This window comes from Coptis chinensis, chromosome 2 (assembly GCF_015680905.1).
Source record: "Coptis chinensis isolate HL-2020 chromosome 2, ASM1568090v1, whole genome shotgun sequence".
Lineage (NCBI taxonomy): Eukaryota > Viridiplantae > Streptophyta > Magnoliopsida > Ranunculales > Ranunculaceae > Coptis > Coptis chinensis.
Genome location: NC_141457.1, coordinates 79,084,593 through 79,108,757, shown reverse-complemented (window position 1 = coordinate 79,108,757; position 24,165 = coordinate 79,084,593). Strand labels below are relative to the sequence as shown.

At 41.8% G+C, this 24,165-nt stretch overlaps 2 protein-coding genes across 2 annotated transcripts; both read left to right on the top strand.

The window, feature by feature from the left end:
* Positions 1 to 8,292: 8,292 nt before the first annotated feature.
* Positions 8,293 to 9,403, top strand: LOC147518071 (uncharacterized). Its single transcript, XM_086593801.1, has 3 exons — positions 8,293 to 8,727; positions 8,884 to 9,144; positions 9,260 to 9,403. Exons 1-3 carry the CDS (start codon positions 8,293 to 8,295, stop codon positions 9,401 to 9,403), a joined length of 840 nt encoding a protein of 279 aa, XP_086449927.1.
* Positions 9,404 to 11,838: 2,435 nt separating this feature from the next.
* Positions 11,839 to 12,276, top strand: LOC147518070 (uncharacterized). Its single transcript, XM_086593800.1, has one exon. It carries the CDS (start codon positions 11,839 to 11,841, stop codon positions 12,274 to 12,276), a length of 438 nt encoding a protein of 145 aa, XP_086449926.1.
* The last annotated feature ends 11,889 nt before the right edge of the window (positions 12,277 to 24,165 follow it).

Here is a 24,165-nt window from a genome sequence, read left to right as displayed (position 1 = left end):
TGCTCTCATTATAAGAGAGAGAAATGTAGACTACACACAACTTAACTTAAACAGAGTCGGATGGCGATCACCTTATCAATTCTCAGTAATGACATGCTTGTCTTCCGGGGCTGCGCTAGTCGAAGCAGTATGCCGAACTGACCTCAGTACCACACGCATTTCAGGCTTTTCTTCCTCGCCAGCAATCGTTTTCCTCAGCGTGTCATACTTTTCGTCCAGCGAGCGGCATAGCGTACATACAGCTTCGATATCGCCTTCTTCGCTTACCGGCGCCACCCGACATTTCTTCGCGATAAGCGATCACAACCGCCAATTCCCTTTCGGCTCAATCACATCCGTCCACCAAGTCTGGCGTTCTCGTGATCCGCTCGGTACTTGGTGGACATCACTTCTAGTTTCTTCTTGTCCACCCCCACGCAGCTTCGCATCAACCCGGCTCCCACGTCGCGGGTTCCCGCTAGTCTCGGAAGCCGCTGCCAAAGATCTTTCAGCTTATCATACCCCGCAAGAAACTCATATGAACACGGTTAGACCACGGACTCCATCGAAGTCGGTAATAACAAGCTTAAGCTATCGGGAACTCACCAAACAAGCGGCCATATCCATCGTCCCAAGTAGTGTCCCCATGTCCTCGTCTTCAACCTACGCTTTATCACCATCTAGCACAATCCCGCCCGGAATGCTAGTATTTATGGGAGCCGAGTGGAAGCTACTGATCCGGCGTTTTACCATCCGCTTCTTCCCCGTCTTTCCCGGTAGTAGAATTCGCTCCCCACATCCTTACATGGCGGGGCCGAACTCTCACATAGAACGGGCGACCTTTGCCCCAACTTCGTTGCTTTCGGCCCGAGCGACCCGATGGATTTAAGCCCACTTTCGTGGCGGCGAATACAATGCCGCCCGGTAGGCGGCTACCTCTCCTCGATTCGTTTATGACCCGTCGTTTCTCCATCGCAACCTTTCTCTTCCCCGATCGCCATGAACATGAGGCTCAAACTCCATTTCCTCCATTGATAGTGGGACGTTTTCTCACAAGCATACGACATCTAGCCATCCTAACCTAGCGGCAAAAAAGTTACGGCGGCTTCGGTTAGCGCTTTACTTTAGGTGTTTCTCAAACGGAATCACATTTACAAAGAAGAAATCACATACGGTGAAGAAGCAAGAAAGAAGAGCAGAGCACGGGCGACGTGGTAGAGCGAAGAAGACAGAGAGCGGTAGCAGACTTCAACGATGGCCAAATACCTTGATGGTATCGCGAGAAACCGTTTATATTCTTTAGGAACGTCTTTTCCTAGGCCTCATAATTGCCTTGAGGCCAAACGCCATCTGCCCGCCATCATTATGTCCCTGAACCCTCGCCTCCCTACCGCGTGTCGCGACGTGAAGAAACACTTCGGTTGGCGCCTGAATACATCGCGAATTGAACAATGTCTCGGCGGTATAACCCAACAGCGGGGACGCTCATCCAAGCTTACCCGGTCATCGGCAGGTTAAGTGGTCACCGCGAACGCACCTACCACCACGTTACATTATCGCGATCTAATCACAATCAGCTATGATCAAGCAAACGAGTCAAGCACACAAAGCAAAACAAATAGCCAAAGACCGCGATGAAAACAAGGAACGACTGGTTTACGGTTTTCTCATCTGGTCGTTGTTTAGCCGAGTTCTTTGAGACTACTCAGAAATCCAACCCGGCTACACAAATAGTAACATCACAAAGGTTACCCCCGAATTAGCACGGGTACCCGGCTTGCTCAAGAGCATAGTATAACAACACAAGAAAAGCGAACTGCCCAGGTTACCCCAGGAAACCAGTTCTATTGTATCACAGCATATAAGCTGACAAGAAACAAAAAATAAATTCACAGTTCGCCCTCCATGGGCACCACCGCGTCGATTCGCCGGGCTCAAACGCTTCATCAACCTCAAAGAGCCTTCCCCTCCACCCGATCGATATCCCGCCCAGTTCTAAACTCATCACAAGATCGGGTCGCAACAAAGATTCGATTCGGACACCACGGTTTTACGGTATGATCAAGGAGGACCCAATCGCCCGACGCGTCTCGTGCATTGCTGTTCCCGCGGTAGTGACGGGGCGTCGCGGCGTCGTGTTCCTCCTTCAAAGCTTTGTAATCCATTTCGGATCTCCGTGAGTCGGCATCCGGATAAATTAAATGCGCCTTTTAGTAGCGTCACGAGCAACTTTCTTACGGTGGAGGGTATAATCGTTCAGCCTCCCAATTTCCACAGTTGCGGCACGAACGTTACCTTCCGCTCCTTCTAACTTCTGCTTCAGATCTTCAGCTTCGGTGTCTTTCAGCATCTTCGACAGAGTCAGAGCTTCATGTGCCTTCCGCAGACCCTCGAGCTCATCCGCGCTCCATCTTGGCCGCTCGCGCGTTTTCGCTCTTCAGCTCTCTTCCACAACTTCAAAGACGGACTCCCTATCTGTTTCAGCAAACTGCGCAATCTCTTTCAACTTTTGGAAGCCGCTGACAAGCTGCCACAATGCACACACGCAAACAGATCAAAGCAACGAACATAGGTTAACATGCTATACTAACGAACGATAATTTCATTACCGGACATTGCGCGATTTCCATCCGACGTATGGTATCCGCCAGTCCCTTCTCATCCAATTCCTTGCGGTTCCCATCCAGGGCGATCTGTTCCAGCAAACAGGCCGCCACCTTACTCGACCTGAAGCTGCAGTCGGTGCGCTTTACAGTTCGCTGCCCTCCGTGCTCGTCCAGGTACACAAATTGGGCCTCCAGCTCATCGCCACTCACAGTCGCTTTTCCACTCGCCTTACGGGGAGCCTTCGCTTTCACTAGCGGACTGGGTTCCCGTCCTTGTCAAGGCGGACTAGATCCCGCACCGAAGGTGGCCAAGTCCATGACCTGCTCAGGACGCGCCCGATTTCGGCGCCCACCGCTAGCACCACCTCCTCCACTCGAGCCCTCCCCCAAGGCATATCGCACCACTTTAGCCATTCGAGCTCCTGCGGCTCAGCCACTTCAATTTCTCCTCTTCTCCGACCTACCCACAGGAGGAAGCGGTAGCTTCTGATCTCCAACTCCACAGGAGCATCAATGGTCAGTCCTCCGGGATAAAAGCTCGAGCTACCAGCCCCCGCAGCCTCCACAACAGGACGCCGCCTCGAGGCGTAGCGCCCGGTCTCGGTCCTCCGTGTTATCGGATCACTTGCGCTTCTCCATCACCCTTCGCCGTCCGACTTAGAGCTCGCTCCTTTTGCACCTTCCTCTTCTCGGATCGCAGCACCTCCTTTTTCCTCAAAGAAATGAGCAAACTCCGGAAGCTTAGCTCGCTTTTGTTCCCGACTCAACCGTCGCGAACCTTTCTATCTCCCCACGATCGGTTCGAGTCCGCGGGGAATATCGCAAACAAAACAAAGAGATGAACCAGTTAGAGGGCGATTGGCTCACCCACTAACACAACAACAAGGAAGCCAATCCTACCCACCGGCTAGACTACACATCCTAGTTCGCAACCTACATCCATCGGCACGGTGGTTGCCCACTAGCAACAATGCCTCCTCGTCCAGGGCCTCATTGCTTACACCATCAAGCACGTGAGCTGGCGTCGGCATGGTTTGCAAGCTAAAGTTGATTACCGGACCGCCTCATTACGTAATGCTCTATTATGTCAGACACACCTATGTGGAATTCCCCACTCGCATTTAACAGATTGAACACCCTGAATAGTCGCCAGGTGTTGCCAACGAACTGACATGGAGACTTCCCACAATAACTCAAGAAGTCACAAACCAATTTCGAGAACGGTAGCTGCATGAACGCTCTCAGCTGACCTTCACATATGATTACTCCACCATTCGGAGGCTTGTACCCCTCACTACGAACATTTTCACTCAGCCTAGGTTCGTATATTTCCAGGTCAGGCACATTAATCCCATACGCTGCTCGCAGCTCGGAAAACGTGGCGGCAGCCCGTGATTTGACTCTTAGGGTGGGTCACCACAAGGCGTCATCCCTCCTCGACCAGACGTACTAGCCACCTCATCCTCTGACCCAGATCGGCTATTAACCTCCTCTACCCTAACTTCTTCTTCCACTACAGTCCGATCACCACCGCCGCTCAACGAATCCTCATCCTCTTCTTCATACTCTCCCATTTCGATTGAAATCTCCCGTACCTCTTCCGAACGAGTGTCATCAGAATCCGACATTGTAGTATCACCTTATTCTCGAATCACCAAACCCTAAACCCTATAACCTAATACTGACCTATCAACTTAATAAAACCTACTGGAACGAGAAGAAAGCAAAGCGAAAATGAAAAAAAACAAAGCAAAGCGAAGCACTCACCGCAAAGCCCTCGCTTGCGTTTTTGCGGAAGAAGAAGCCCACGGAAATGCCTTTTGGTTGCCTCAATTTTGATTTTGCACAACCGCCTGTTCAGTTCCCAAGAAGTTATGATTACGGCCTATGATATAGCCCACACACGTGTCCAAGGAACTGTCTTTTCCTGACTTCCGAATACCGCGGCGACACGATTCCTTTCCAACTGCTATGATTCATCGCGTACAAAGAACACGCTAAAAATTTTCTTTCCCGCCAGTTTCCAACTCAGCGGCATTCCAAACAGAACGTTCTCCATAGCTCGCCCAGGCTTCACCCAAGTGTTGAGTCTTCTCTCAGCAGATCGCCTGCATGAACCCAGCCATTCTACTGAGAGGGGGCTGTGTAGGGGAGCAATATCCCCACTAAGGAACATTGCAGACGAAGCACAAGCGACCTCAACGCATCGACCTCCAAGACCGATCTGCGAGCGACTCCTTAGAAGTAGGTGTGTACATTGCAGACGAAGCACAAGCGACCTCAACGCATCGACCTCCAAGACCGATCTGCGAGCGACTCCTTACAAGTAGGTGGTACGAACAAAGATACCTCAGTACGAACACTTTGCCAGAGACAGAACGCGCCCCACCAGATGTAATCATTGCCAAAATCTTATTTGTATTCCCCACCACCGGGAAATAGGGACTACCGCGCCAACTCCCAATCAGAGTACAACTTACACCAAAACCACTCCAGCACTCATTCACGATCTCTACCCTACATTTGTACACAAAGGGTACACGTGTCTGAAGGATCTCCACTCCCAAAATCCTATAAATACCATCTACTGGAACTACGTCGGACCTGATTCTTCTCTCCCCAAGAAAAGGAAAAAACGAGAGAAGATACGTAGGCAGATCGCTCACAGCGACCTCGGTCTCATCCAAAGTCCAAACCCATCTCGTCCTCCTCTACTGTAATCAGGAGAAAGCTAAAACGCTCCTCTACAATATTTATAACTGAAGTTTTATTTTTTATTCATATCTAGGATTAGATGTTTGGTTTCTGTTGATTTTCTCAAACCAAAGATAATACTCAAATTCTTTGTATCATTGCAATGCGAGGTACACTTTAGTTCTTTGTACTGATTCCTGTATCTCTATTGTTTAAGGTGCCCACTGATTGACAATCTCAGATTTAACTCAGGACAAAGAGGAAGTATTACGTATTGGGACACGACCTCATGGAAGAGAATTGGGTCAAAGCAAGTTGTCCGGGACCCTATCTCTGCATTCAATGTTTCCAGTGATGGAGAATTCCTGGCAGTGTAAGTCTATTAGTTTTTCATTCTCACGTCCTGATTTACTTGATTGCAGTTTCTTCATTTTTTAAATTATTATGTTCCGTTGTTCCCATCTAATCCTTGAGCAATTGCTACTTGGGTTTGGTAGGGACAAATTGTCTTGATAAAAATGGTTTTAATATACTATCACTTATCTTAAATATGTCCGAGTAATGACAAGATGGTGAAGTTTTGAATGTCCAGCTACCCTGATACAACTCTCCTTTACTTGGCATATCATGGGATAGTTCAGGGAGATTTTTACGTCCTTAATACTGAATTATTTTGAAACCATTCTATTTGACTGTCTCTTTTGGTCCTCCAACATGCAGTGGGACAATTCAAGGTGACATACATTGTGAACTCTAGTATGTGGGTGCATACCGTTTGTCATGGGAAAATATCGTCAACCCGATATTCCAGCCCATATCGTGACTAATGAGAAATATCGATGTAATGGTCGATATTTCGCAAATGTATTTTGTGTATTGCAGGTTTAAGGCGGGAAAAGGAAGAAGAAGAAGAGAATGGACATGCGGCAGTTGATGATTGGTGAAGGCTATTCTCAAAGCACTATATAAAGACTGGAAAGAGAGGAAAAAGATTCATTCCAAATCATTACACAAAATCTGTAAAACTAGAACAAGAGAGAGAGAGAGAGAGAGAATATTGTAACCGATACTGTTCTTCAATAACAAACCCCATAACAAACAACACGGAGTAACGAAATCTTGTTTAGTATTAATGATGGCCTTTAAGGGGTGATTTACTTCTAGGGGCAAAACAGACTTTTTACTTAAAAATTAGGAAATATGGAAACAAAACAACAAAAAAATCGTACTACACATGAACAGGAACACAAACACGAAGGTACGCCTGATAGTCCAGCTCGGGATTATGATGAGGATGAACTTGAAGCGCTAGTGGTTAAAAGGTATGGGGAAGGATCCGTTGAGAAACTTCTCAGGAAGAGGATGTTGCGCATCCATGAAGAGTTATTACAAGGAGAGGAGACAGACCATGATCGTGCAAGTACTCCAACAACAATAACAGGTGCAGAAGATCGAAACGGAAAAGATGGAGAAGAAGTAATTGTTAGAGAAGAAAACTTGAGATCTGGAATTATAGGATCTGAGGAAACCGGAAACAGAGGTGATAGTCCAATAGGCAAAGGAACGATACAGCCAAATCATAGTAAGAACACACAGCCAATACAAGTGAAGAGTTCATGGGTAGACGTGATAGGTAAAAAGGCAGTAGGCAGTGCTGAACTTTCGTATGTTCCCCCCACCATTGTCAATGGGAAGCCAGTCATACATGTGACCAGTAACCAATTCACAGAGTACAACAAGAAGTTTGAGAATCTTATTGTGGGATCTTTTGTGGGGAAGAGGATGAATTATAACTATGTAAAGGATATTGTTAGTCGGACATGGAGAATAAAGAGTTTTGTGATGAAACCATATGGAGACACTATGTTTACATTCAAGTTTGAGACTGATGAAGATAAGAAATTAGTTTTGGACATGGGATCCTTTCATATTGCAAGTCAGTTGTTTGTGATAAGGCCGTGGAGAACCTTTGTGGAAGCAGAGACAAGAGAGCTAAAGACTATACCAATTGGGTTGTTGTAAAAGGCTTACCTATGGAGATGTGGAACAAGGATGGGTTCAGTCAAGTCGGAAGTGCAATAGAGATACCAATGTTCACTGATCGATTGACTGAAAACATGACTAGAACAGCATATGCGAGAATGTGTGTGGAGATTGATACTGACTGCCATTACCCAGATGATATTCCAGTGATACTAGACCAAAGGAGAGTATATAAAGTATCGTTCGAGTACAATTGGAAACCCCCGAGGTGTACAGAGTGCAAGATATTTGGGCATTCGGATCAAAGATGTCCAAAGAAGGAGAGAGAGGAAGTAGAGCACAATCACAAAGTGTGGCTACAGAAACAAGATAATAGCAACAAGGAAGGAGAGAAGATGACACAGAGACCGAAACCTCAGCAGGAAGAATGCCCAACACAAAAGGAAGGAACAACATAAATCCAAGAGGTGCACGAAGTACAAAATGATGAGGCAGAAGCTGGGTGGGAATCACCAAGCAAAAGACACAAGTGCAAAGCTCGGAATATTCAAGGGGGAGTAAACCTTGAACAAAGCCAACTCTCTAAGGGGCATGGTGAAGAAAGAGAAGAACAAAGGGAATGTACTATTGGAAACAGCAGCAAGCAGATTCAAGAACATGCAAAGGGAACTAATACGAAGGAGATAAAGAACACAGCGCATACAGAGGTAAAAGGCATAGGTGAGCAGAAAGGAAAATGAATGGCTACTGTGGAGAGTGGGAATCAACAAAAGGTACCCACAACATCGGGGGAGGAAGGCGAGAATAGAGTGACTACCAAGTATGGTCACTATAAGCATTCAGTGTTGCCAAAATGAATGTACAAGCGTGTTCTTTGGAATATGAGAGGGTTTAACATGGGTTTCAAGCAAGTGGAAATCAAGGAAATGATAAAGGAAGTTTGATATCGATGATCGGGATTAGTAGAGACAAGAGTGAAAGAAGAAGAAGAAGAGAGTGGGTGTTTAATAGGAGTTGTGTACAGTGGGAAATGGAAGGAAATTATGCTGAAAGTGATCAAGGCAGAATTTGGTTCTGCTGGAACCCGAGGGTATGCAAAGCTGAGCTAGTGAAAAATGAATCACAACATATAACTATGGAAGTTACCATGATTACAGGAGTACAGTTTATAGTTACGATGGTCTATGCAAGTACAGATATGATGGAGAGAAGGCAGCTATGGAGAAATATAGTGGATCTATCGTGCATAATTCAATTACTTGGTGATTTTAACACTATACTTAGTCCACAGGAGAAAGTAGGAGGGGCAGAGGTAAGGCCATACCATTTCGTAGATTTCACAGATTGTGTAACTTCGGCAGGCCTAGTGGATATGAAATACAAAGGGAACACTTTCACATGGAGTAACAAGCAAAGGGATAGAATAAGTAGTAAGCTTGATAGGGTGATGACTAATGCAGAATGGGTGAGTGATTTTGGGGATTACGAAGCAAAATTTCTAAATCCAGGGGCAATTTCAGATCACTCATCAATGGTGGTCAGCTCAAACACGCAGATAAATCAGAAGAAAAAACCTTTTAAGTTCTTTAATTTCTGGTGGAAGGAACAAGGATTTATGTAGACAGTGGAGGCAGCGTGGGGTAGCTCAACAGTGGGAAATCCTATGTATATCCTAATGAAGAAACTGAAAATCACAAAGGCAGCACTCATTGAATGGAATCGAGAAAGACTAGGGAATGTGGAGGATAGAGTACTCGAAACAAAGAAAGAACTGGAACAGGTGCAAACTGAGCTACATGTACAGCCATTGAATCGAGAGCTCATTGAAAAAGAAAGGGAAACCATCAGAATACATGTGAAAAGCAAACATGGAAGAGGAAGGGTTTTATAAAACGAAATCGAGGGATCAAGTAATTAGTGTGGGAGACAACAATATAGAGTACTTTTTCAGGTCGGTAAAAGCAAGAAGAGTAGTAAATAAAATAACATGCTTACAGGATCGAGATGGAAATTATATACAAGATGTGAATGGAATTGGGGATGAATGCGCAAAGTATTACAAAGAGCTCTATAGCCTAGATCAGTTGCCAAACATTGATCTCTCTATCTTTCAAGATATCGGGGCAAAGGCAGCAAATTAGTGAAGAAGATGAGAGGACACGGAAAGGAAGTTACGAAATGAGATTCTGAGAGGTGTTGGCTGATATTGATAACGATAAAGCTCCAGGGAGTGATGGATTTTCTTCTTTTTTCTTCAAATGTGCATGGAGGATAGTTGGGGATGACTTCACAAGGGCCGTTAGAAATTTCTTTACATCAGGGCAACTACTGAAGGAAGTAAACTCAACGTGCATAACACTAGTGCCTAAAGTTGAGAATCCCTCATCTCGGGAGAGTCTGGACCAATAGCTTGTTGCGGAGTAGTTTACAAGTGTATCACAAAAGTAATGACTAGAAGAATGAAGCAGCTTATGCCCAAAATCATAAACAAGAATCAATCAGCTTTCATTGTGGGGAGGAGCATTCAAGATAACATATTACTGTCGCACGAATTGCTACATAACTACCATAAGGATGAACATCCACCTAGATGTGCTGCGAAAGTGGATTTGAGGAAAGCATATGACTCAGTGCGATGGGAAGTAGTCGAATTTGCTATGCAAAGGATTGGTATGCCAAGAAGGTCCTGTGAATGGGTAAAGAAGTGTATGGAAACAGCTCACTACTCTATAATGGTGAATGGAGCCCCTTATGGATACTTTAAGGGAAGAAGAGGAATACGACAAAGCGACCCCATATCCCCGTACCTTTTTGTAATGGTCATGGACCTTTTCTCTGAAATCATGAGTCATAGTGTAACAAATAATCTGTATAAGTTGCATTATAAGTGTGTAAACCCAGTTATCACTCACCTATCTTTTGTAGATGATTTGGTGGCGTTCATGCATGGAGATGTTCAAACAGAAATGCAGTTGAGAGAGAACCTCAACACTTTTAAAGCATGCTCTGGGCTTGAAGTAAACACTCAGAAAAGCCAGATATACTTAACAGGAGTGGATGACAATAGTTGTGAAGATATAGAGAGGGCTCTGCAATTCCCAAGAGGAGAGTTACCTGTGAAGTACTTGGGACTCCCATTGATTACTACAAGATTGAAATCCACAGATTGTAGTCCTTTACTCTTAAAGGTTACGAAGAATTGATTTTGGAAGGGAAAATTTTCTCTTATGCGGGGAAGGCTGCAGCTCATCAAGGCAAGTGCTAAATAACTTGAGTGTGTTACGGTTTGCATCATTCATTGTACCTCGAGAAGATTATAGATGACATAAACGGTACGTGCGAGAAACTTTCTATGGACAGGCCCTGATTGCAATCAGTCGCATGCTCTGGTTCGATGGGAGGATCTTTGCTATCCTTATGCAGAAGGAGGGCTGGGCATTCGCAACCTGGAAAAGGTGAATCAAGCATCGAATAAGAAGCATATATGGAAGATAATCACAAAGGCAGACAATCTATGGGTTGAGTGGATCCAAAAGAACTTAATCAAAGATAGAAAATTCTGGCAGCTGAAGATTCCACACAACTGTTCATGGAGCTGGCGAAATTTATTAAAGGGCAGAACAGAAGCAGCTCAGATAGCAGTGAATTAGATTGGAGACGGTAAGAATACAAGCTTCTGGCTAGATCCCTGGCACCCAAAAGGTATGTTAACAAAAAAATTTCCACAAGCCTTTCTCTACTGGATCTCTCGCCACCTTAATGCAAAGGTGTCGACTTCATAGTAAAGGAACTGGGTGTCCCTGCACTACATAAAGAATCAGATCAAGAAGATAGTAGAAGATGTCAAGGAAGAGGTTGAGATAAAGGGGCGAAGACAAAGCGGTTTGGAGAGTTAAGCAAGGAGAGTACAATCTCCGAGATACATATGAAGGTATGAGAGGAGTGCAACAGCAAAGAATAACATGGAGTAGCATTGTTTGGTTCTCAAATTGCATCCCTCGCCATTCTTTCATAAAATTTGGATGGCTGCTAGTGGAGCTAAAAACGCTTAGCGAAAATGAAGGAGTTCAAGGTGGTTACGACCGATCTATCGCGTTCTTCTTTGGAGAGAAGTGGAGACCCGAGGAACACTTACTTCATGAGTGCGGTTTCTCCACAGGAGTGGTGGTACACGGTTTTGGGCAAAATGGGTTATCGCAGAACAATGGCAAACTCATGGCGAGGAGGAAATTGATTGGGTAAGAAGAGTGCTTGGCGGGGAAAGGGCCAAAACAAGATGCAACTTGACTGGTGTGGAATGCATATAACTACCGGATATGGAAGATGAGGAATGAGAGAATATTTGAGAATAAACAAACTTCTGGTGATGGAGTGGGCAGCAAGGATACTAAGGGATGTGTGAATCAAGATACAAACAATGGAGATAGAAATGCGGAAAAGGACCGGAGAAGCAAAGACTTCCAAGAGGCGTGGAATGTAAAAGTCGACACGCGGCACAACGTCGGACAAGGCGTGTAAATGGGAAAGGGCAGAAAATGGAATCTCAAATCTAAATTCAGATGGCAGTTTGCAAGGGATGAATGGGGGTTGGGCAGCAGTAGCTAGAGATGGAAATGGGCAGGTCATAGTGGCGAGCAAGGAAAGATCAAATAAGCATTCTATTGAACTGATCGAATTGAATGGGGTAGAGCAAGGATTGGAAATGGTAGTAAGGCATGGCATCAAGAAGGTACGAGTGCAAACTGATTCCAGCACAATGATTTCGTTCTTTAGAAATAAAGGGCAGCACCCATGGCAGGCTGAAAAGATGATGAGGAGTATTAATCAGTTGAGGGAGCAACTAGAAGACTTCTCCATCACTCATGTGTACAGAGAAGCAAACAAGCTAGTTGATGCTTTAGCTAGTAATATTCTGTCAATTAGCTACATAGAGTTAATTCCCAGTTCTTTTACAGAGGATGTAAAAAAAATTATTTATGATGATGCCATAGGCAAAGAATATGTAAGAATGTAACAAGCTATGATCTTTATTATTTAATGAAAAGGGGTAGGGGACCTCTATAACAACCTTGCTTGTCCACCAAAAAAATAAAAATAAATAAATAAATAAATAAAATAACAAACCCATTTTTAGTTTGATTCGATGCTTACTTTTCATTTTTAGTTATTCATTCTTAGTAATCGTAGTTACTTTCTCTTGATCACTACATCGGCGCCATCTGGGTTCAAAGACAAAGATCGATTGTTTTGTCTTTCGTTTTTTTTTCTTTGATCGAATCCATTGATTGAAATCTTGGTGATAAAGAGTAACTGTGTGATACGGTCAGTGAAGAGTTAAAGAAAGTAATCAAGATGCCTCCAAAGCGTACTACAACAAGTAAAACAATGATGGTGAATGAGGGAAGCACTTCTCAGGCTGTGTCTAAAAATGAGGAGCGAAGAACTCGAAGATCAACAAGTAGAATGATAGAAGAAGAAGAGAAAATACAAGAAAAAGAAGTATCTCTGAAAGATTTGTTGAGAAGGATGAATGAGTTAGAAAAGCAAAATCAGATGTTAATGGCTGAGAATAAAGCAATAAGGGAAGAGAAGGAGAAGCATGCTGAAGACGCTATGTATGAGAATGATGACGAGGAGTCGAGTTCTGAAACTCCAATAGTACGAAAGAGTCATCTCGAGGAGAGGAGAAGAAGTCATCTTGAAGAAGTACAATCTGTAGCGAGAACGACACCGAAAGTGGTGCAAGAAGAAGAAGGTAAAACACTAGGCACAAAGGAGATAGTGGAGGAAATGATGCAGAAGCAATTAGGAGATCAATTATTGGAAAAGGTCTCGGCGTCGATAAGAAAGCTGGTAGATGATGTCGGTAGAAATCCATTAAAAAGGAGATAGAGAGGGCCTCGTTACCTCCGAAGTTCAAAAAATCCAAAATTGAGCCAATATGAAGGAGCTACTGACCCCATGGACCATCTTTTTAGTTATCAACATCAGTTCTCGATATATTAGGACACCGAATATTGGGATACTGTACTATGTCGATCATTTTCGTCAAGTGTGAAAGGGAAAACATTAAAGTGGTTTTGCACAATTCCAGAGGGATCCATTTCATGCTTCAGAGAGATTGAAGAAATGTTCCTCACTAATTACGGTCACCAGAGGGTGAAGCCAAAGCAGGTGTCAGCCTTATTCCAATTGAAGCAAGCGAAGAAGGAGTCATTAAAAGATTTCTTAACAAGGTTCAAGGCTGAAACCCAGGCAGTGGAAGATTGGATAAATCAGAAATGACAGCTGTCATAGCTTTCCAAGCCGGGGTAATACCAGGATCTTATATGCATAAGTATCTGTTGAGGAAAGAGGTTAAAACATTACAAGAGTTGTATGATAAGGTGGATAGAGATATCATAGTAAAGGAGGGGTTGAGAGCCGCCACTATGCAAACATTATTACAAGTCACTGATGCGGGGAAAAAAGATAAGGATAATAATGATCGCTATGAAAGTCGAAACTCCTCGAGGTCAGATAACAAAAGACCTCAGGAGCATTATGCAAATCGAGAAAATCAGCTACAACAGCGAAGAAAGTATGACAAAACATTGAAAGAGGAGCCCGATCTTAGCAATTTCATAGCTCTCAATTCCACGCTGGAAGATATTTTAAGGAGGATAGCGAAGGAAGATTTTGTGGTGTGGCCGAAATATACTCTTAGGGAAATGAAAGGAAAACCTTATTGTCAATTTCACAAGATCGAGAACCATGAGACTAATAGGTGTCTCCAATTATTAAAAGAGATAGACAGGCTCATGAAAGATGGGAAGCTGAGAGAGTTTCGTGTTGATGTTAGACCTGTAGAGACAGCGACCATAAGGGAGAAGCCATTAAGAGTAATAAACATGATTTACAAGGGGGAAATTCCTTAGAAAAAGATTTTTCAAGATAAGATAAGGAAGATCTCGACGGTCAAATAAGTGCTCGAGGTCAATATCGTGCCAGTACTAGTGAGTCAGCAGCTAATATCGGCTAGCATTCCTGGGGCAATCATGTTTGTACCGGAGGACTTGTCTAAGGTAATGTTACCACATAATAATGCGTTGGTAATCACTTTGCGTATTTCAGGCTATGATGTACAGAAGATATTAGTGGACTGTGGTAGTTCAGTTAATATTTTATTTTGGAAAGCTTTCAAAGGAATTGGTCTCGATGAGTCACATTTAAAACCGCCAAAGTTCAATTTATATGGTTTTAATGGAACTTCTACCAAACCTCCTGGAGAGATAAAATTGCCAGTTCGAGCTGGGCCTCAAACGGTGATGACAAAATTTATTTGATCACAATGCCATATTGGGAAGGAAATGGATACACAAAATGTGTACTGTGCCTAGTACATTTTATCAAGTTCTCAGATTCCCAACTGTATATGGATTGCACGAGATTAGGGGCGATTAGTCCGAATCAGAAAAGTGTAATTTCGTCACAGTAAAGGGAATGATGAAGGGGAAAAGCCAAGACACTGGGGGCATCTTGGGAAACTCTACTTAGCAGTTACAACAAGCTTTACTTGCCGATACCAGCATGCAGATACAAGAGCAGGTAAAATTCACTCAAGAGATGAACAAACATGAAGAACCACCATGGGAAAGAAAAACCATAGAGGCGGTGGAGAAGATTAATATCGGTAAAGGGGAAAGTGAGCGTCATACGTTCATTGGTACAGAAATGGATGTAAGTATAAGAAATGAGTTGGTGATATTTTTTAAAGAGAATCAAGAAGTTTTTGCATGGTCGATGTTGGATCTCACCGGTATCGACCCAGATACACGTTCGCATAAACTGAATATGGAAGAAAATGCAACTCTAGTACATCAAAAGCATAGAAAAGTGAGGCCAATGTATGAAAAAGCTGTGCAAGTGGAAATACAAAAGATGTTAGATAATGGCATCATCAGAGAAGTTGAGCATTCTGAATGGGTAGCAAACATAGTGGTTGTACCCAAGAAAGATGGTAGAGTTTGAATTTGTGTCGACTTTACCGATGTAAATAAAAAGTGTCCAAAGGATCATTATCCCATGCCTATAATTGATGAATTGGTAGACCGAACTGTTGGTTTCGAGTTGATCAGTTTTTACGATGGTTATTCAGGATACTTTTAGATTCTAATGGCTGTATTAGACCAGTTAAAAACGGCATTTGTGGTTAATAGAGGAATATACTGCTTCATCATATTGCCATTCGGATTGAAGAATGCGGGAGCCACTTACCAAAGACTAGTGGAGAAGATTTTCAAGAAACTCATCAACCGTATTGTCGAGGTCTATATCGATGATATGGTCATCAAATCCATGAAAGCTAGAGATCACGTAAAGGACCTCGACACAGTATTCAGAATATTAAGAGAGTTCAATATGAAGCTTAATCCCAAAAAATATACTTTCGGGGTCAATTATGGCAAGTTTTTGGGATACATAGTTATGAAGCGAGGTATTGATGCTAATCCCGATCAAATACGAGCGCTTCAACAAATGCCATCACCTACAACTCGAAAGCAAATACAAAGGTTGATGGGGAGAATAGCGGCGCTCAATAAATTCATCTCTAGAACTTCTGATCGCTGTAAGCCACTTTTTAAGTTGCTTAAAAAGAATGTCAAATTCTGTTGGGATGAGGAATGTGAAGAAGCATTTTTTGAATTAAAGAAATATCTGCTAGAAATGCCAACTCTGACAAAGCCAGATGAGGGAGAAAGTTTGCTTCTTTATTTGGCTGTATCAGATTTTGTGATAAGTTCTGTCCTCATGAAAGTAGAAAATGGATTGGAAAGATCAGTGTATTTTCAAAGTAAAACAATGCTCGAGGCTGAGACTCGATATTCGATGATAGAAAAGTATGCCTTGGCACTTTTATTCTCGTCTCAAAGATTAAAGCCATATTTTCAAGCACATTCGGTGATCGTGATGACGAATCTCCCATTAAAGCAAACTCTGGTGAAAACTGCTAAGTCAGGAAGGATGTCTAAATGGTATGTACTAATAAATGAATTTGGAGTCGAGTATTGAAACTGAGTATCAGAAAAAAGTCAGGTACTGGCTGACTTCCTAGCTGATTTTCCATCTGAGAATGCCAGTTGGGGCATGGAAGAAGAAGAATTTGCAATGCTACTGATAAGTGCTCAAAAAGTGCTATTTAACCCTCGATTATGCCTCTTGTTTAGCCATCTTAGTGGACTAATAGTGTTTATAAGTTGTGTTTTAAGATTCTACAGGTGAAAAAGAGAGTTTTGTAGAATATTAGAGAAAATAGGGTAAAACGAAGCAATTCGGAGCATTAATGATCACATGGGAGGTCCGTGGACAATCATGGAGAAGGCCAAAGAATTGGAGCTGTTAAAGATGCGACTTGGACCTATATTAAAGTCTATTTGGAAGCCCAAGGCCAAAGGATTCGTTGCTTGGACCAAAGCCCGCAAAAGAGGATAGAAGGATAGAGCAGAAGAGAGAAAATCGGCTTATGCGTCTGGGACGCATGGATCGAGCGTCCAGACGCATTGAATGAGTCTGGGACGCATAGATCGAGCGTCCAGACGCATTGCTTGAGTCTGAGACGCATGGATAATGAGTCCAGACGCATGGATCGATTAATCGTAGCCAATTCCTTCGGTTTTTGGACATGAAGTTGGACTCACGAAAAAGTCTATTTGTATTAGGAAATAAATGACGGTTTGGAATGCTTCTAGAACTCATTGTAACCCCTATAAATAGAGGACCTAAGTGCCTCATGTAATTTGCCAATTCACTTATATTCTTGTCTCTCGAACTTGAAAGGAGAGAGATTAATAATAAAAGATCGGTTTTAACTAGTCGAGTCTTAATAAATTAGTCTTTCTAGTCTTATGTTCTTCAACTCTTCTTCTTCTCGTTCTTCGTGTTCTTCTTCCTTCTATATGGAAGGCTAATCTTCTCCTTCAAGGGAGGAGATGAAGCCCGATCTTAAGGTTTAATGATTCTTACGGTTTATAGTGTTCTTCAATCGGGTTAGTTCTTTATGTTTTTAGTTATTAGTTCCATTGCCCACACCAGGGGATGGAAGTATAGATTAAGGTTTTTATTTATTACAATTGAATATCATGCTAGTTTAGGGTTTTATTTATTGCAATTGAATATTTGCTAGTAACATGCTTTTATTTATTGCAATTGAATATAATGCTAGAATAGAGTTTTATTTATTGTAATTGAATATTATACTATTATTCTCTACTTTTCTTCTAGTTGTGTAGTGTTTTAGAGTAAGGGAAGTATTCCTTGTGTTTGCCTTAGATGGTGATTCATTGAATAGCTGCCCAAACTCACATAAAAGGAAAGAAGATACTAGTAACATGAACATAGGAACAACCTTAAGTAGAGTTAATTGTTTAACGATGTTTCACCCAAAAAGGCATCGGCACTCGCTCGATTGCCCGATTGTAGTCTACTTGGAGAACAACATAAAGCAAAAGGTCATTGAATCAAAAGCATTGGTGGATTTGAATCTCTTGAATCTATCTCTCTCATATTCTCTCCCTATTTCCAATTCTTAGTTTTAGTATAAGTTTAGTTAGTTAGTTTAGTTTAGTTTAGTTTAAGTTTAGTTAGTTTAGTTTAGTTTAGCATTAGAATCTAAAATCTCTACAATTATAGTTTTTAATCCCTCAAACCCCCTTTCCAGTCCTGTCCTTCATATAAACATACACTTAAAAGTGGAATGATACCCTACTCATCCTTTACTCATTGAGGGATAATTAGGTTTTGATACGCTTCTCTTTTGTTCAACGACCATACCACATTACATACATAAAAGGAGGTTGTGTCAATGGCGCCGCTGCCGTTTTAAGTTGTTTATGTTTAAGGTTTTCTTTCAAGATTAGAATTTTGGATATTGAGGTAATTTTAACCGCATCATCCAACCTTTGAGAAAGAGAGAAGCTTGAAGGACATCTCGAAGATAAGATCTACCATCCAGGTTAGTCGAATCTTCATTCTTTTTATTGCTTTCTTAGTTTAGTTGCATCATATTTAGTTTTATTCTTTTCTAGTATAATTGCATTTAGGATCTTTTCAACAATTGAAGTTGTAAGCCAACACAGCGAAAAATCAAACTCTAGTGTTTCTTTGTCCGAATCTTGACAAAGCGGACTATCGCGTGGGCGTGGTACTTAAGCAATCCAAGTGATTCACCATAACCCTAGAAGAGACAGCTTTAGACAACGGGCGAGATACTAGCTGCAAAGCCCAACCCAGTTGAAGGAAAGTAGTTTTGCATATTAATATAATTTAGAATAGTTGCATATTAGTTTAAGCGCATTCAAGCATAGTAGGATAGTTTTCATCATCTTCGCGTGATAGCAAGAATACTAGATGTGATTGATATAATGGCCGCGACTTAATGATGGAGGTGTTGTGGACACCAATAATCTGAAGCTATCCCACCAATGCAAGCACAACAGAGGAAGAAGTTGGCGATTTCTATTCGCCAATCATTGGAGACCCACTTGTGATATTGTTTTTCCGTAAAGCGAAGCTAACCAGTTTGAGCTTAGAGCATCAAGTAATCTCTATGCTTCCAAAGTTCAACGGTTCGCATAATGTTCAAATTTTATGTTCACATGAACAAATTTCTATCGATCCTCGGAACTTTCAAGAACCAGAATATCAAAGATGAGAGTATCAAGTTGATTCTTTTCCCTCTCACTAGAAGGTAAAGCATCCGAATGGTTAACCGCGACCCGATCAATTCAATAGACAACGGGAGAAGTTGAGAACAAAGTTTATGAACAAGTTCTACCCACCACGTAAGAGGATGCCACGCAGCAAGCTATCGGCAATTTCAAAGGAAAAGTGGTCAAGAATATCATCAAAGCTGGGAGAAATTCAATAATTTGTTAGTCTCATGTCCACATCATGGTTATGATAAGAGCACACTTGCTCATTTTTTCTATCGAGGACTCTCGATGATGAACAAGCAGATGATACAATCAATGCACAAAGGCAAGTTTACATCGATGGATGGAGAGGAAGCTTACAACTTTCTCGAGAATTTAGCTGAAGAAACACAACAGTGGACTACTAGCAACGAGGATGTCGCTAGCATGGAGGGGGAGCCAAAGCAATTTGGCTACCAAGCACATGAACAAGCAGATCAAGAACTGAAGTCTACATTGGCCAGCCTGGCCACCAACATTGAAACTCTGAGTAAGAAATTTAATCAGTTCTCTATGAATCCCTCCAAGATCAACAAGTCTCAAGCTAAATCTCTCCCAATCATGCAAGCTAGCCAATCTTTGCGAAGTCCGTTCGGACACTTCTCATACAACTCTAGAATGTCACGGTTACTATCAACATGCATCGGTTGGAGTACAATATAAACTCATTTCAGAGGCCCAACCAAGGTGGTAATAACTTTCAAGGTAATTATTGGAGACGAACTGGACCCCGTGTTCTCAAGATCAAAGTTATATTCCACAGACAAGTCAAGTTTCACAGTTGGTTCCTCAACAACAATTATACTCTCAGCAGAATTCAAATACAAGTGGAGAGTTAGTGCCTGATCCTAGGAGAAATTATGCCGCGACCCCGCCAACCGGAGAATGCAATTACTTTGCTATCACAGAAAAATCAGAAGTTTGAAAGTGTTCTAGAGCTTCTTGCAGTCTCATTTCAATCTCCGGCAATCTCGAGGGCAAGTCAATGTTCAAGAATGGAATCTCTAGAGGCTAAGGTCGACCAACTCACCACTGCTTTGTCTGTAAAGACACAAGCCACTCAACCTAGCTTATTGGAACCAATATTGAAGAGTGAAGATGTATGCCACATTGGGACAACTTCTAGTATTTATCACCTCCATGATCATGTCAACTCAGTTACTACTCTCAGATCAGGATTGAAGGTTGACAACAAGGTTGACTTACCTTCTCATGATGACATTGCTACAGAGCAATCGGTCAAGATTTCAAATGAAGTTCAAAAGGAAGTGGGAGAAATCCTTTCCACTCCCATTTGTCAAGATGACCAAGACAAGATATGCAAGAATGCCAAAGAGAAAGAAGAGCAAACACATGTCGATGTGTTTGTACCAAAAGGCACCTTTTTCCTATATTTTTTGCTCAAAGCAAAAGGACAAGCAATTTTAGAGATGAAGGAGGCACGGCGAAAAGATCACATCAATATCCCTTTCAAAGCGATCAAGCGGTTGCCATCATATGCCAAATTCTTGAAGGATGCATGCAACATAAAGAGAAATACTCATGTTCCAAAGCGGCGTTTCTAATTTTGGACAAACAACATCTATTATCCATCAGCAAGCTCCAATAAAGCTCAAAGATCCAGGAAGTCCTACAATATCATGCAAGATAGGAGAAAAATTCACGGGTAATGCTCTCTTAGACCTTGGTGCTAGTGTTAATCTCTTGCCATATCATGTGTACCAAGCGTTGGGCCTGGAAAACCTAAAGCCTACACAAGTCAGATTGAAGTTAGCTGACCGCTCTACCAAGATTCCCAGAGGCATAGTTGAGGATGTTCTTGTTCAAGTAGCCGATTTCTACTATCCAGTGGATTTCATTGTGATAGACACCAAGGAGGCTTTTGATAAAATTCCTATTATTCTAGGCCGACCTTTCCTCGCTACTGCAAAAGCCTTGATAAATTGTCACAACGGTGAAATGAAGATCAACTTTGGTAAGATGTCCATGGACATAAATATCTTTCACCTGTTGCATAAGGATTGTGATGACACCGAAGGTGGAGAGGTGTACTTCCTTGATAGCATGATACAAGAATTCGTCCCATTCGAAGATACAATTGAGAGTGCTCAATCTACAGAAAACTGTGATGAACCTGAGAACCCCACCACAGAGGCGTTGCTAGCCATGTTCTTAGAATCTCTGCAGAAAATTCAAGATTTAAGTGAGCAGAATGGAAAATTGACAGAGAGAGTATCATATCTTGAGAAGATGAACTCTACATTTCAGGATGAACAACAGACTTACGCTTGAGAAAAATGGGGTTACTAGAAAATCAGCTTAAAGAAGTTTTGGAAAAACAACAGAATCTAGAAACTGAAATGAGTCTTCTAAAGCAGAAAGTGAACCATATTGATAAGGAGAATTGCACTGTTGAAGCTTCTTCTACACCATCATTGTCTGAACAAGAGAAGTATGTGAACCGCCCATCGCCCACCCCACCCCGGCGTAGTCAACCGGACATCCATTATCATCAACGTGGTGGTAAAGGGCACATCGGATACTATTGTCTGTTAAAAGAGAGATTTTCGTCAACCTTCTACATTGGGGGAACCACAAGGCCTATCACACAATCATCAGACCTGAAATAGTTCAAGGTAGAGAAGCAACTTCACCAACAATCTTTCCAGCATATCAAGGAGTATTTTTGATGACCCACAAGGTGAGACCTCCTCGCCCTCCAAACATTCGTCAGATTTGGGTGAGAAAATCGGATCTCCTCACTCCAAATTGACAATGCATAATATAAAGTCTTGAGAATCTGACTTTAAAAGACTCACATTACGTCTTGAGAATCTGACGTAAAAATTCGGCATCAATGGTAACATCTTCCCTTTTTCTCATTCATTTCATTTACTTAATTTCTATACATTGAGGACAATGCATATGTTAAGTTGGGGGAGGGTGTACTTGAGAAATGAATTTCGAAAATTAGTTTTCAAAAACTAAAATATTTTTGTTTCTATATCAGCAGCATGAGAAAAATAAATTTTAATGAGTCTGGGATATAGATTCTATACTGCTTAGTGTTGAGTTTGATAGATAGTTGATATTATTGATTTCATTACCGCTTAGACTATTTATTATGCTCGGACATAGTTCTTATTGATAGAATTCTTTATCAAGGCACCACCATAATACTTGGTCAGTTTTGTGTACTTTTGCTAGAAAGAGATTTAAAACCCCTAGTAAACTGGAAGTAGAATTTTTAGACTTAGCCCGTGAGACTTGAGCTTTATATCCATTCTTTGGAGAGTTCTTACTTAAAAAATCGAAGTCTTAATGACTCATCATCTTTCAGTTCTTTATGTCGTTGTAATATAGTCTCATTATTCGTTGATTTGGTTAATCACGAAGTGACATCAACCTGGGGAGATAGCCATTAGGTCTTGTAGTCTATTCAAACAGAAAGTATCATCTTCGATAAGTCAAGTAGTGAACCCATTCAGCCTTTATCCCACCTAGTAGGACCATCATGTTAAACCCTTTTGAGCCTTACAATAAGCCATTTTCTTTCATAAAACCCTTGACCCGTCACCCAACTCCAAACAAGGAGTATAGCCAAAATCTTTATCAGCCATACCCATATGTTTCTGAGAATACAAGGGGCACAAAGAGGAAGAAATACTACAAAAGGAAGATTACAAGGAAATATCAGAGAGATATAATGAAGTCCATCATTCTGTTCAAAGTGAAGGAAGCTAGTGGAAAACAAGCATATCCAAGACTAATCAAGGATATACCATCGAAGTCTAAAAAAAAAAAAAAAAAAAAAAGTTTAACAGAATGGATGGAAAAGCTAAGACAAAGGAAGAATTTTCTCTGCAATACAGAATTTGAAGAAATCTTCCAAAGAAATAAGCAAAACCCTTAGTGTTTTCAGAAACAACCTTAGAATCCTTTTTACCTTTCCTTCATAAACCAATACCCAAGCCAAGTTACAACCCATGACTTATCACTACAAGATGGTACTAAGTCTAGAATAGGTGAGAGGATGCTAAAGTGAAGGACCCGACACTTCATATGTGATTGACATTCTTTCCATGAGACTACTTTTATTCAAGTCCGTCTTTCAAGGTAGTATGTGGGATGTTCAGATGCATTATTCTTTTCCCCACATACATGAGGTAAAAATAGTAGACCATCTTCTGAGAGATTCTTTTCTGAGAGTATGACCGGTGAGGATTGAAAGTCAAGATTATCTACCTATGGTAAACTAGGGATTCCGTTTCTTGGATAGGAGAGTATAGAAAATTGACTAAGTACACACATAAGCCTTGATTGAGAATTTTTGTCAATTTTTACTATCTCTCATCATAATCTATGAGTCTTTGCAAAGAATGTAATTAGCAATGGAGATTGTCTATTGGAGTAAGCACAAAGTGGGAAAGGAATTTCTCTCTCTGAAAAATACTATCATTCTTGAACATGCTATTGATTGATTTTGTGGGTATATCACCTGAAAACCCTCACGAGACTATAACTCGTCCTTTTTGGGGAACTTAAAGGTTTAAAGCCTTGTTGCATATGGTAAATGCAATCGCGATGCCTGTGAAAATGAGTTAGGATTTTATTTTTGTTATTAGGATGTGATTTTGATCACTTATCTATTTTTTTTTATCTTATTTGCTAAGAGACTAGCAAAAGGCTAGTTGGGAGTTGTGATAAGTGCTCAAAAAGTGCTATTTAACCCTCGATTATGCCTCTTGTTTAGCCATCTTAGTGGACTAATAGTGTTTATAAGTTGTGTTTTAAGATTCTACAGGTGAAAAAGAGAGTTTTGTAGAATATTAGAGAAAATAGGGTAAAACGAAGCAATTCGGAGCATTAATGATCACATGGGAGGTCCGTGGACAATCATGGAGAAGGCCAAAGAATTGGAGCTGTTAAAGATGCGACTTGGACCTATATTAAAGTCTATTTGGAAGCCCAAGGCCAAAGGATTCGTTGCTTGGACCAAAGCCATAAAAAAAGAGGATAGAAGGATAGAAGCGAGAAGAGAAAATCGGCGGCTTACGCGTGGGACGATGGATCGAAAGCGTCAGACGCATTGAATGAGTGCGGGACGATAGATCGAAGCGTCAGACGCATTGCTTGAGTCCGAGACGCATGGATAATGAGTCCGTGACGCATGG

Coding starts and splice junctions, on each gene's coding strand:
- LOC147518070 (XM_086593800.1), top strand. CDS start 11,839: ATGAATGGGGGTTGGGCAGCAGTAGCTAGAGATGGAAATGGGCAGGTC.
- LOC147518071 (XM_086593801.1), top strand. CDS start 8,293: ATGGAAGGAAATTATGCTGAAAGTGATCAAGGCAGAATTTGGTTCTGC. Junction 8,728..8,883: donor TGATGACTAATGCAGAATGG/GTGAGTGATTTT, acceptor GGATTTATGTAG/ACAGTGGAGGCAGCGTGGGG. Junction 9,145..9,259: donor GCAAACATGGAAGAGGAAGG/GTTTTATAAAAC, acceptor ACATGCTTACAG/GATCGAGATGGAAATTATAT.